Source organism: Danio aesculapii, chromosome 1 (genome assembly GCF_903798145.1).
Source record: "Danio aesculapii chromosome 1, fDanAes4.1, whole genome shotgun sequence".
NCBI lineage: Eukaryota > Metazoa > Chordata > Actinopteri > Cypriniformes > Danionidae > Danio > Danio aesculapii.
This window is the reverse complement of record NC_079435.1, coordinates 11,505,059-11,519,440: the sequence shown is the minus strand read 5'-3', so window position 1 is coordinate 11,519,440 and position 14,382 is coordinate 11,505,059. Positions and strand designations below refer to the sequence as shown.

The window sequence follows — 14,382 nt, the reverse complement described above, 5'->3', positions numbered from 1 at the left end:
TGAAAAGAGCCGTTATTGGCTATATAAATTATGCAGCCTGCAAAAGCCCAACCTTGACAGGGCAAATCTGCAGTGCGGATTGCACTATTGACAGAAACCACATCCTTCTGTTGTAATGAATGCATGACTATGAATCAAATGTATATTGTTTGTTTGCTGTTGTTGTTCTTTTAGGTAAACTGAACTCTTCTTTTATTCTTATTTTTTATTTCATTAATTATTTTTAACACATAAAATATTGTGGTTAACTTACATTTAAGATTTTGAAATTAATTACAATATATTTATGACATGACACAGTGGTGCAGTGGGGAGCACAATTGCCTCACAGCAAGAACGTCACTGGTTTGAGCCCTGGCTGGATCAGTTGGCACTTCTGTGTGGAGTTTGCATGTTTTCCCCTTGTTTGCATGGGTTTCCTCCAGGTGCTCCAAGTCCAAAGATGTGGAATAGGTAAAATGGGTAAACTACATTTTCCATAGTGTATGTGTGTAAATGAGTGTGCATGGGATGTTTCCCAGTGATGGGTTGCAGCTGGAAGGGCATCCACTGTGTAAAACATATGCTGGATAAGTTGGCAGTTCATTCCGCTGTGGAGACCCTAGATTAATAAAGGGACTAAGCCGAAAAGAAATTAATAAATATTTATGACATCTATGTTATACGGTTAGATTCATGTGCAAAGTTGAGTTTTAATTAATTACATTTATTGTATTAAGCGAAATGTGACAAATGTATGACTTTTTTCTATTCTGTTCTATTTGCAACATTTAATTTTAGACTTTACTAACAATAGAAAAGTTTTACTAACAATTAGTGAGTTTTTATTAAATGCATTAAATACACAATTATTCATTTTTTTAACATTTAAGAATACAAGAACGTAAACAAATGCATAGAAGACATGAAATGATGTTAATACATAACCCATATGAAATGTAAAACTATTTTGCTGCCTTCTTTTTTTTTGTTGATTCAAATTAACTTTTCTAGTCATCTCAACTTAAGGGAGAGAGGAGACGAAAGTAACGTGGGACAAAGTAACAAATCGATTTTCTTGAAACCTTGACAGCATTTGATTTCCAGGCTATAAATGCACATTCAGCATGCAACCCTTGATGGAGCTGTCAAATTTTAGCTGATTTCGGGAGTGTGTCCTGCAGTCTTTTTCCTTACTATATAAGTTGTGTTTCTCTTTTCATGTGTCACACTAATGATCAATATACATGTTATATAGTGCAATAACACATCCTTGAGTTTGCAATCTCTGTTTTTGAGTTTAAAACTAAATTAGGTTTAAAAGGCAAGAGTACCTGTGGGGATGAAAGTAACACTGTTATTTATGTCCCACTGCTAATAGCCATGCCTTATATTTTTGCTTCTACATTAGAGTTTGCAATGTTTGGAGTCAGATGTTTTAATAAATGTATGCATATTTCCAATAATAATTTTAAAAGTTAATTAAAAAATGATAGAAAATGTTAACATTTTGCATTGTTGGGTTGGTTTTGACATATTTGATGCAAGTGAAATTTAAAATGAAAATGCAGTTTAATATTTTTTGCAAAAATAAAAGACTAAATATGCTTGCAGAGAACATTAACAAAGTCAGATGTATTTAAAAAAAATAGAAATGAAAAAAAAAAAGATTATGCCAGTAAATCTAGCAAATATTGTTACTTTTGACCCAGCCCTGTGTTACTTTCGTTCCTGTCGATGTGGTTGAAAATGTGCAAATTTTGTTTAAGTTAAGTTAAATTGGAGTTTTTCTACATTAAAATAACACCTGATTTAGATATATATACCACTCTTGTGAGTTAGCAACCACAGCAAAAATATATTTCTCCTAAAAACATTATCAAAAAAATGTTACTTTGTCCCCACTTTCCTCTACATGAAACTAACTAAAAAATAAAGTTAAACTTTGTATAACTTCAAAACTGTAGTTGAAACCTAATTAACGTATTAAAATGTCAAAGCAACCTAAAAATATTTGTTGACTTGACTTTTTGTCATTATTTTTAACAGTGTGTAGAAAGCTTACAGTTTTAATTTTAAAATTATCTATCTATCTATCTATCTATCTATCTATCTATCTATCTATCTATCTATCTATCTATCTATCTATCTATCTATCTGTCTGTCTGTCTGTCTGTCTGTCTGTCTATCTATCAGTCTGTCTGTCTGTCTGTCTGTCTATCTATCTATCTATATCTTTCTATCCCTTTTCAGCAGCATTTCTCTCATGTCCAATTAGATTAATTTAGGGCTTCAGTTCTGTCCAAACATCTCCCCATCTGTTCCTCAGTCTTAAATTACAAAAGAGGGTCGACTCAATCAGGTTCACACAAACTATCGTCATTACGGCTGTTAAAATGCACTAGTAATGGATCTGCCGTGATCATTTCAATTATTTAGCGTTTAGATTGGTGGAGTTTAAGCGCAGGGGGGTCTTGGCCAGTTTGATTTGATACCCGCCATGACAGATCTGTCACTTGCAAGAAGAACAACCTTGGGCTGTTAGAGAATATTAGAGGATCTGAGATCGTCTGCTAAATTGGTTCAAGATGGCGCCAAGAATGCGGGAAAAAAATGTCGGTTGCAATAAGCGGTGTATATATTTCCCGCGATTATTTGAGTGAATAAAGCTACATACTGGAAAATACTAGCCTGTAGTTCACTGGATTATACTTGGAGTTGTATTTTGTTTGGAAAGAAGAGGCTTTTACCTATTATAAACACTGAGGAGAGTTTGTTCACCGCCTCAGTGTTTTTTCTTTTTTTTTTTCTAGTTTGGGAAAGTACTGGTTCATTTTCTTGACGTCACCGTTTGGCCTTGCAGCTATGCTCAGGACTACATATTTTGAGGACAATTGGTTAAGTGGAGTTAAACTGTTGCCTTTTCCTCCTCGAGGTACCTTCTCTTTTGATCCCACCGTCTCTGGCGCCTTCCAAAACGCAGCTCGTCTGGCTCTCTAAATGAGAGAGAAGAAAACTCAGCTCGCTTCTCAGCTGAGCCTTTTGTAACCTTAAAAGCCCGTGACATGCCTTAAATTGCCTAAGTATTGTGTAACTTACAGCCCTTTCGAATCAATTTCTGCCTTCACAAAAGCTTTTTCTCAATAAAGCAACCATGAAAAGTTTCCATATACTTTAGAAATGCTTCTTTAAAAGTCAGGCGTTTTATTTTTTTTAGCAGGAAAAAAAACAAGATTGATTTGATGAAAATTAGTTGTTTGAACTATTTTCGTTTTTAGAAATAACATATCATGGTTATTTTTTCGCCTTTTAACGAGCCCTATAATTAGGCCTACACTTTTCTGGTCGTTGGACTTATACCTCAGAAGTTTATAGCATGTTCGCCATAAACAGGTGTACTATTTCACATTACCTGTTAATGACTTTATTTATTTTACTTGAAAATTTTCTTCAACGTTGAGTCCTATAATATTTCACAAATAAGGCAATTCGGTTATAGCTTTAGAAGTTGCTTTATAGAAGCTGAAAAAAATGAATGAATAAATGTTTTGCTATATAGAGCCTGTATAAGCCTATAAGCTACAAGGCCATACAGTGCTCAGCATATACACCCCATTTTGAAAATTAATATTTTTATCCATTTCTTAGTGAATATATGAATGTATTTTGGTGCATTTAAACAAAACAGATTTATTAAACAGATATATTTATTAAAATAATATTTTAGTCACCAAACATATTTAGACATTAAAATATAGTACAATTAAAATTCATGCAAAATATTGCAAAAAAAAAATTTACAACCTACAACTTTTCTTGATATTTTTATTTTTCGTCTCTTTTAAATTTGTATATAATGTTTTATAACATATACATTTGGGTGTAGTAGTTTTTGGACCGTTATCGTAAGTTATTTTGTTAAGATTTGAAACTCCAGAAACTCCAGATTTAGTTTCAGTTCTGACTAAACTAATGTATCTGCACAAATATAATATTGTATAGCATCTTATTAAAAATATGAATTTAAAAGATAGATTTGTGAGGGATGTAGTTGTACTTGAGTACTTGTTTTTTAAATATTTCCCAAATGATGTTTAACAGAGCAAGGAATTTTTCACAGTGTGTCTGATACTTTTTCTTCTGGAGAAAGTCTTATTTGTTTTACTTCTGCTAAATCATTTGAACTCTTCATATATATATATATATATATATATATATATATATATATATATATATATATATATATATATATATATATATATATATATATATATATATATATATATATATTAGTAATTAGTGTAATTATATGAGAATACTTTCTTATAAAGATAATAATCATCTTTAATTCAAATATGATAACAGTTAAAATAAATTATATTTTGGAACAGGCTAGTCCGGTTTTCTTGTTTATCGTGTATTCCTATATGACCAAAGTTTTGGTGTGGAGTAAATCCATTGTGCCTTTTCAATGGCTTCTCGACAGTCGGATACAGATACTTCGAGAGCTTCCCCACTGTTTAATTGGGCTAAAATTGGTCTACTTTGTGCTCCAGAGAGTCAAGAGCCCCGAGGCCATCTATACATCATCTCAGCAAGACATCCGCGATTAAGTACTCATTTTTCTCAATATCCCCTTGATGTCTTGGTGTCAACTTGACCACATGACTTCTAAGGGCTCGCTTTTGATTGGTCCGAGCGCGCCTCGGGAGGGAGGACATTTTCACCAATGAAAACGAGGCTTTTGTGGGACAGCTGGTCGAGCGCGCACGCTGATTGGTGCAGAAAAGTTTGCGAACTATTATAACAGCGCAAAGGGACGGAGTGTGTAAGAAGTTGTTGAGACGTGACCGTATATGCAGCAGTGCGCGGCGGATGGTTAACGATGAATTCTCCTAAGGGACCCGTTGAAACGACAGCTCAAGAAAAGTCGGAGTCGGACAGCGAGGAAAGTCAAAATCCGAGAGATATGACCACTGACACAGGACATAAAGCCAAGAAGACTTACCTCCCGTTCAGTGTTGAATCCCTGATGGCCAAATCCAGCTGCCAGCAGGTCGCGTGTTCTCCGGCTCTCCAGCATCCGAGAATAGGACATGGTCAGGACTTAGTAAGGACTTACTTTGTAGAGAAAGCCAAAGTTTCTGTGGACACTTTGTCGAGTGTTTCGGACAGTCTAAACGACGACAGTGAAGAACTAAGCGATAAGGAACAGAGCACTTGGTCAAACTCTTCATCTTTCACATCTCCTCCTCGTAAGTATACCATTTACAGTCATTAAAGTGTTTTGTTTATGATCATATACTTTTTCTTTTAAATTTTTTAAATATAATATAAATGCTATACAGCATTTAGATTTAATATAAACTATTCATAAAATAAAAACTGATTGAAAATATTTTAGTGAATTAATTTAATTTAAAGATGAATTATTTGGTATAGGCTAAATGTAAAAAGGGGGGGGGGATAAAACACTAATGCTTGCACAGCAATTTAAGAAGGTTAAAATTTATAAAACAGTTTAATTAATTTGTGGTTTTATGATAGTAATAATAATAATAATAATAATAATAATAATATTGTTTATGAGGATGAAGCAATATTTAAAACATTTTAACCAGCATAGCTTTTTCAATAAATCGCACTTGTAAACAGAATTTACTGACAACAACCTTTATTTATCAAACCTTACATAGGCCTAATTGTAATAATAACTAGTAATTAAATGGTAATTGTAATTCAATATTTTATTTTACACTTAATGCAAATTTGTTTGGCAGCAATTCATGTTAAAAGCCTTTTTAAAAGGCTAATTAGAAAAGCTGCAACGTGAATATTTTGGTCAGTTCTGAAAGAAAGAAAGAAAGAAAGAAAGAAAGAAAGAAAGAAAGAAAGAAAGAAAGAAAGAAAGAAAGGGAGTTGTAAAAATGCACAAGAAGAAAGATATAATAAATATAGAAAAGTTGCAAACACATAGATTAAGTATAAAAAAAGAAAGAAAGACACAAAGAAAGAAACTCAAATGCACAAGGAATTTATTTTGAAGCGTTTTGCAGTTTGTAATAATAATAATAATAATAATAATAATAATAAAAATAATGATAATGATAATAATGATAGGCCTACATATAACCAGACAAATTGCATACCCAAAAGTTTTCATGTCATTTTAAAGAACGAAAGAAACCAAGCAAGCAAGAAAGACTGTAAAAATGCATCACGAAGCTAGGCTATTTTGGACAGGTTTTCTCATTTCTAAATTAATAACAGTTTGTTCGCCGTTTCGTCCAGGTCACCCGAGCCCAACGCCGTGCACCTTACGCAAGCACAAGACGAACAGGAAGCCGCGCACACCGTTCAGCACCTCCCAGCTGCTGTCGCTCGAGCGCAAGTTCAGACAGAAACAGTACCTCTCTATCGCCGAACGGGCCGAGTTCTCCAACTCCCTCAACCTTACCGAGACTCAGGTCAAGATCTGGTTCCAGAACAGGAGGGCGAAAGCCAAGAGACTCCAGGAGGCCGAGCTGGAAAAGTTCAAATGCGCGTCCAAACCGCTTCTGGCCCCGTTCGCGCTGCCGTTCCCTCTGGGATCTCCATCATCTCTGTACGGACCTCCTGCCTCGTTCCCACGACCCGTTCCGATGCCAGGACTATTTAACGGACCCGTGTCCTATGGGATGTATTATTTGTCTTAAAAACTTTTTTTCTTCCACTCTGAGATGATTTGAGAGACGTTTACATAAGTCACAGGGAAAATTATATATATGAGCTATGGTAATGGCACTATTAAGTGCTGAATAATACTAACGAACAACATGTACTTTTGTAATTATTCTGAGGAACCGCTTTTAATTACAAACAGTAGTAAATAATAGGCTAGAATCGTCATGGATTGATTCGGATTGATTCGGTAGTGTCACATTTAGGCCTACCCAGTTCCACAAAGCCACATGAAATCCTGGAAACAAGTTTCTGTATTTGTGTCGAGTTTTATTCTTTGTGTTGTATACTGACGTGCTCTTGTAGAGCAGGTATAGATGTGTAACTCTTTTACGATCATCTGACACGGAGGTTATCCGTCAGATAAGTACTTATTATTGGCCTTATGTTGGAAGTGCCTTGAAAGACCAAATATTTATTAGTTTAAAATAAAAAATATTCTTTCTTAAGTTTAACCTTTTCCCTTTTGTTTATTCTGTTCATAATATCTGACAACGATTATTTGTTTTGGCAGCAATTAAACAAATGTTTTCTGTGAAAAACATTTTAATCAATTTGTAGAATGGGAACATCGGTGGAAATTATTATTTTTTTAATCAAGAGAAATGTTGCATGCATTAAAAAAATTGCAACATTATACAACATTTTTCTTGATTTTATAATTTGACTATATTTGTGTACATCGGCTTCGTCAAAACTCCGTCTTCATATTATGGTAAAATTAACGTGCATTTTCAAACGGTAAAATGAGATGAATATTAAGGATTATTAAAGTCACATATTTAACATGTTGGGCTTTATAAACCACCAGAAGTATACGGCCATGACTGAAATTTAAAATCAAAATGACAAAACAAAAAATTCTGCTGGAAAAAAAAAAACAATAAAGAAACCATCACAGAAATAACATTAAGCATTACAAACCATCAAATTCTAACCATAAAAAATAATGCAATTTAATGGTGTGTAGTGTCTTTGGACATATTGGTTTCAACATGCACCAATAAAATACCCAAAGCCCCAAAGGAACATTATAGTTTACATTAAAACCAAATACAATTTACAATGTAATTTACAGCCTATCTGTTAAATCCATTACAAATTATATAATGGTCCCATTTTTGTCCAAGAGAAGAGACAAATTGAGTAATCTATGCAGTTTTGTTAAGCAATGTGTTGCTCTTAATAGCTGCCAGTTGAACACAAGTTAACAACTTAAAAGGTTGCTTAATTTGTTTATCATTTACTGCAAAATTACAGAGGAAATTACTATAATAAGAATAGTCATATTTGCATGTTCACACTGCAACACAACTGTTAATGCTCTTAGGCTATAATATTTTTTATTGAATAACATTTTTCCTTACACAGAGAAAATGAATACTATATTATTATGTAATTACTTAGGTGATTATGTCTTAAATTTCCTTTATTTGCTGTAATGTTATGCTTTTTTATTTAAATCACAACAAGTTTCGGAAATGCTGACCCTTGTCTGGTCTATTTGTTTATTGTGCAATAGATGGCGCCATCGTAAACTCTTCAACAAAATAGCATATTACTGTCTGTTTGAACCATAAAAAGTAGTTTCTATTCATTTCTACTCATGTTTTTAGGTGACACGTTAAGTACAGTAGTTAGCTTCACTTTTCTTTTTAAGCATTACAAGGAAAAAAAATCCTCATCTTAATGATCTAATAATTTCTCTTTCAAAGCAGTCCGTTTCAGCGCACTAAAATATTCCTCAATCACAAGCATTGTGATTTGCCGCACTGTCAGTGAGTCACAAAAGCATCTAAATGACAAGCAGCAAAAAACGTGTGCCTTATGCTGGATGTCAATTTTCTGTTCTCAGATGGCCTTTATTACACATCATTATCCACCAATTTAAATCTTAAATGATATTTCAATTGTATTTTTCACATCAATAGACATTTGATGAAGCGGATTAAGAGCGATTATGAAATGACGTCGATTTGGATTTTTAGTGGTCAGTTTAATTCGCCAAATATTTATAAAGGTGGTCTTCCATTTTTACCCCCAGATATTACTGAGAGAAAATACGAGGGTTTGGAAGACCACTTATAAAAGGTATACTTCCTATACAGATGGCAAAATACACTCTTAAAAGGTAATTTGTAACGAATTTCTATGGATTACTTGAGTTTAGTAACGGAATACAAATGACATCGAAAAAATAACTCTTTAAATTTTACGATTGGGTTAAATTGTACTTAATTGACCCTAATTAACCATAATAAATTAATTGACCTAATCAACACTAACCCTAATTATTTGGATGATCATGTTTTAAATTTCCTTTATTTATTGTAATTTTATGCTATTTTATTTAGATCACAAGATCATATATTGATCATATATTCACTTAGGTAATACATATTATATATATACTGGTAAAAAAATCCTGGTTGCCTTAAATTTTTTTATCTGAATTTTTTAAAATCTGAATCAAATTAACCTTATACGTCCATTGAAAATTTGTTAAACTGACTTAAAACAGCTTGCGTTACTTATAAAATTAAGTAAGAACATGATTACCTTAGTTTAATAACTTACAATGACCTAAAAACATATGCTGACAGGACTAATTGATTACATAATCTTTTCACACTGTACTTATGTTGTTTTTTAAACTACTAAAGTGTTAATTAAAGTCAATGCTGGAATTTGAACTCTGCTATTTCACTTCCAAAGTTCACAGAGATTAAGGTCACATAATGTAACTGGATTACATGGACAACAAAACAAAACTTGCAAATTACAAATATATTTAACATATTTTAAAAATATAACTGAAATTCGAGCCGAAAAGATACTCAGATACTCAGAAAAAGATACTCAGCCGAAAAGAAAATTAATGAATGAACTGCAATTCGATTACCACCCTCACGAGAAAACGTAACTATTTTACGTTTTGTCAGTTTAGTGGCTAATTCGTATGAGTTCAGTCGTACGAAATTGTACGATTTTAAAAAAGAGATGTGGGCACCTAACCCCACCCCTAAACCCAATCGTCATTGGGGGATGAGCAAACCGAAGTAAATTGTACGAATTAGCCACTAAATCAAAAAGTTACGAATTGCCGTGAGATTGTGTTGGAAATACAGTTTGTATGAAGGACTCATTGTTTGTTACGTTTTTGGTTGCAATGGGTTACTATTTGCTACACTTAGTTTAACTGCATTTCACTGTTTACAATCAAACCACAAGGCTTGCAGAAAGCCAGAACTGGGTTAATAAATCTTCCTGATTATATGACGACAGGTTGTTTTGCTCAGTTGCAGAGGTCACTGTTGCAGCACATAGCATTGACCTCTTCATTTAATGTATAGATCAAGCAGAACGATCTGGTCATACAGGAACGGATAAAGCCAGAACCTGCAGAAAACAACCATTAATATTGCATCAGACGTGTACTATAATGTTGGTAAAAATTAATGTTTAACAGAGCAAGGAATTTTTCACAGTATTTCCTATAATATTTTTTCTTCTGGAGAAAGTCTTATTTGTTTTATTTCGGCTAGAATAAAAGCAGTTTTTAATTTTTTAAAAAACTTTTAAGGTCAATATCATTAGCCCTCTTAAGCAATATATATTTTAAAATTGTCTACAGAACAAACCATTGTTATACAATAACTTGCCTAATTACCCTAACTTGCCTAGTTAACCAATAGTTAAGCCTTTAAATGTCACTTTAAGCTGAATACTAGTATCTTGAAAAATATCTAGTCAAATATTATTTACTGTCATCATGACAAGGATAAAAGAAATCAGTTATTAGAAATCAGTTGTTAAAAACTATCATGTTTAAAAATGTGTTTAAAAAAATCTTTTCTCCTTTAAACAGAAATTGGGGCAAAATATACAGGAGGGCTAACAATTCTGACTTTGTATTCTGACTGTATATTGTGATGCTGGCTGAATTTACCCAGTAAATGAGGCCTGAACTTGATGTGTGCGCAGACATCGAAGCTTCCAAGACATGTCTGCACTGATGGAGTACATTGGAGGCTAGTCCCTTTGGAAATACACAGATTACACTTCAACGCCATTACAGTGAATGATACACGAGCAAGATCTGAGTCAGAAAAAGAGAGAAGGAGAGAAAAAAAAACATTCATAAAGCATGCCAAGTGTGATTTCATCAGGTAGGACATGTTGCTGGATTACCATCTAGACTCACCAGCCTCTTTATTAGGTATACCTTACTAGTATCGGGTTGGACCCACTTTTTCCTTCAGAACTAGAAATATTCCTCAGAGATTTTGATCCATATTGACAAGACTGCATCACGCAGTTAATGCAGATTTGTCGGCTGCACATACATGATGCGAATCTCCCGTTCCATCACATGCCAAAGGTGCTTAATTGGATTGAGATCTGGTGACTGTGGAGGCCATTTGAGTACAGTGAACTCATTGTCATTTTCAAGAAACCAGTCTGAGATGATTCGCGCTTTATGACATGGCACGTTATCCTGCTGGAAGTAGCCATCAGAGGATGGGTACACTGTGGTCATAAAGTGTGGTGCACTGCTGCCTTTCTATCAGCTTGAACCAGTTTGGCCATTCTTCTCTGACCTCTGGAATCAACAAGGCATTTGCGCCCACAGAACTGCCGCTCACTGGATATTTTCTCTCTTTCGGACCATTCTCTGTAAACCCTAGAAATGGTTGTGCGTGAAAATCCCAGTAGTTCAGCAGTTCCTGAAATACTCAGACCAGCCCGTCTGGCACCAACAACCATGCCACGTTCAAAGTTTGAACTGCAGCAGACCGTCTTGACTATTTTCTGCATGCGTAAATGCATTGAGTTGCTGCCATGTGATCGGCTGATTAGAAATTTGCATTAACCAGCAGTTGGATAGGTGTACCTAATAAAGTGGCCGTGTATGTTGAGTGTATGTTGATACTGATAACATTCCAATCAGCCAACCAAAATTAACGAATTTTGAAAAAGTTTACAGTTTATGTTTAGTTTGGGCTTAGAGTTAAGATTATGATCTTCTATGATTGTTATCCAACTATTATTCCTCTTTGATGTTGGGGATAATTTACAGTTATGGTTGGGGGTATGGATAGATTACATTTTTAACAAATATGAGATTACAGGACATAGATGTTAATCCAGGATCACGCCCACCCATAAAGCACTGGTGTTAAAAAAAGAAAACATTACACACACCAAAACACTCAAATTGCTGCTTGTTCAAACTACTTATTTAAAACGAGTTGAATCAGCACAATTATTTTGTGTGTTTTTTTGGACAACTTAATTGTTTTATGTTCAATCCACCAAAATTTGTAAAAATTATTAAGTTACTTAATCGATTTGTGTTGGGACAACATGATGTACATGTACTGTACATTTTTTTTTAACTCAAGCGAAGTTGTCACGCTTTGCCTGCACTGTAAAACAGCTGGAGTTCAACTGTGGCTGAGGAAGCCAAGAGTTTCTTACTCAAGGACATCCACAATTTCAAGAAGAATCTCTTTTGTTATTAAAGAGGAACTATTATGCTCTTCTTACAAGACAAAATGTGTCCCAATAATGTTCCTGTAAAGCGTCAGCTCCAAATACTCCACAGAATATTAAGTATACCATTTATATAGATGGGCAATTTTAAATGGTAGTAAGACATGCCATTTTCATGTGTGTCTCTTTAAACGCAAATAGCTGCTAAAAGAAGGTGGAGTCTTTACAGCAGGAGTCTCAGATATTTAACAACACCTTGGTTTGACTTTGATTATCGCGTCTGTGTCATGGGAAGTTCTTCCTCAATGTAAGTCTATCTAAACTCCTGTTGCATAGTTTTCTGTCCACCCTGGATGTGGCATACTGACAAAAATGCAAACTGTTTACAATGGGCATCTTTCGCATTTAGTGTAGCTAATATTTGTTGGTGTGTTTAAAAATAATGAAGAAATATAGCAGCAAACAAACTTCCAATATCAATGCCTCATAGTGAATGCCCATAAGACTGGTTTAAACACAATCTTAGACAAAGGATTATGTTTGATAATGGTATGGAGCCTAGCATTTTTACAGTGAATGCTGGGTTCTTCTAACTCAGTTTTTAAACTGAGAATTTGGGTTTGTGCATGCGTATTTAAGCCAAAATTGCTTTGAAACAGCACTGTATAAGATTCTAATATGCGACTACAACCTTGTACCTAATATGTGTGTGGAAGTAGGATCAGATTCAGTAATTGATTGAGAAATGCACTGAAAAAAGTGTTGCATGCAAAACTGTTGCAAACAATTTATTTGTGTTGAATTTAAACATAGAAATTAAATTTAATAATGTTCAACTTAATTTGTGTGTTTAAATTCAGCCCAAATAAATTGTTTACAACCACTTAACGTAAAAAAAAATTAGCAAATCCAAGGAATCATCTTTGAATAATTTTTTTCAGTGTGGGAAATGAAAAGACTTACCATGAGTAAAAATCACCAGGATGCAAACAGCACAAAGTTTCTTCATCTTCATTTGTCTTGTATGTCTGGCACTAAATAATAAATGTTAAACTGGTTCAGATTTGACCACACTAGGGACAATAGGCTTCTATATGCCAGTCTTACCAATAAGCTGCTGGACTTTCTCACTCTGTAGATGGACACAATTGAACTGATACACTTTAAAACAGTCAGTGGGAGGATTCTCAAAATGTGCGTCATCCACAGTCTTTCCAACCAAAGGTGATAATTAAATGGTCAAGAAATATAGAGTGTGTAACAATATATACTGTAAATATTTTTAATAAAAATGTAAATTACTATATATTTAAATATAGAAGTATAGGAGACCATTTGATGATTGTTAGTTTCTCTGGATTTCTAATTGAGTAAAATGTCAAAATATATCAATATATTATTCATTTAAAGATCTGAGAACATTTCTGTTAGCAAAATATAGACTTTTTTTCTTTAGAAAATGAGAGTTAACTAGAACATAACCAATGTTTTTATTTGTTGTGATTGAAAGTTGGAGTTATTCCATCAAGTATTGATTTATTAAATCTTCTAAAGTTGGTACTTGATACTTTTTTGTTAATAAAATGAATATTAATCTTATAACCTTTTAATAATATATATTTTTTGTTATAAAAAGCATTAAAACAAATGCTTTAAAGGCAAGAATTTTTTCTCTGAAAAAGGTCAAAAGTCAACAAACTAACAGCACCAATCAAAGTAAACATTAAAATACAAATATATCTAAGCAAAACTGAATACACACCTTATGATCTTGTAATACTTTATAGTTGTTTTTATTATTTTATGCAACAAAAAATTAACATAAACCTTATAACCTTTAATAATATCTAGTTTTTTAAAATTATTTCATGCATAAAAATGCTGTAAAGGACAACATTTTTATTCTGAAAAATAACAAAAAGCCAACAAACTATTAACACTAGCAATCAAAGTAAACAGTAAAATACAAATATACCTAAACATGAATAAAATGTGAGTTTTATTAGTACTTTCTTTTAGTAAACCTCTAATTTGTTCTATATTTATTATCAAAATCAGCTATTTTTCTTGCTGAGGCATGCATGATCTGAACACTGTGGAATATTGTTTTTTTACACTGTTACTTTTTTATCTAAGAATTAATAATGATTTGCAACATTTGTGCTGCAGCAGTGTAATGCCTGTTGG

At 33.3% G+C, this 14,382-nt stretch overlaps 2 protein-coding genes across 2 annotated transcripts; one reads left to right on the top strand and one right to left on the bottom strand.

Moving 5' to 3' along the window:
- The first annotated feature begins 4,802 nt into the window (after window positions 1-4,802).
- Window positions 4,803-7,154, top strand: msx1b (muscle segment homeobox 1b). The gene is made up of 2 exons (XM_056466685.1): window positions 4,803-5,234; window positions 6,271-7,154. The coding sequence occupies exons 1-2, from the start codon at window positions 4,865-4,867 to the stop codon at window positions 6,672-6,674; spliced, it is 774 nt and encodes a 257-aa protein (XP_056322660.1). The 5' UTR covers window positions 4,803-4,864; the 3' UTR covers window positions 6,675-7,154.
- Window positions 7,155-9,994: 2,840 nt separating this feature from the next.
- si:dkeyp-80c12.8 (uncharacterized protein LOC107963954 homolog) lies at window positions 9,995-13,210 on the bottom strand. The gene is made up of 3 exons (XM_056456577.1): window positions 13,159-13,210; window positions 10,649-10,798; window positions 9,995-10,098 (listed from the first exon to the last, which is right to left on the bottom strand). Exons 1-3 carry the CDS (start codon window positions 13,208-13,210, stop codon window positions 9,995-9,997), a joined length of 306 nt encoding a protein of 101 aa, XP_056312552.1.
- Between the last annotated feature and the right edge of the window lie 1,172 nt (window positions 13,211-14,382).

What these genes read in the sequence shown, in the direction of transcription:
- msx1b (XM_056466685.1), top strand. Translation starts at nt 4,865, where the DNA reads ATGAATTCTCCTAAGGGACCCGTTGAAACGACAGCTCAAGAAAAGTCG. An exon ending in ATCTTTCACATCTCCTCCTC is followed by an intron (nt 5,235 to 6,270) that starts GTAAGTATACCA and finishes CGTTTCGTCCAG; the next exon opens with GTCACCCGAGCCCAACGCCG.
- si:dkeyp-80c12.8 (XM_056456577.1), bottom strand. Translation starts at nt 13,210, where the DNA reads ATGAAGATGAAGAAACTTTGTGCTGTTTGCATCCTGGTGATTTTTACT. An exon ending in CCTGGTGATTTTTACTCATG is followed by an intron (nt 10,799 to 13,158) that starts GTAAGTCTTTTC and finishes TTTCTGACTCAG; the next exon opens with ATCTTGCTCGTGTATCATTC. An exon ending in GTTCAGGCCTCATTTACTGG is followed by an intron (nt 10,099 to 10,648) that starts GTAAATTCAGCC and finishes TGTTTTCTGCAG; the next exon opens with GTTCTGGCTTTATCCGTTCC.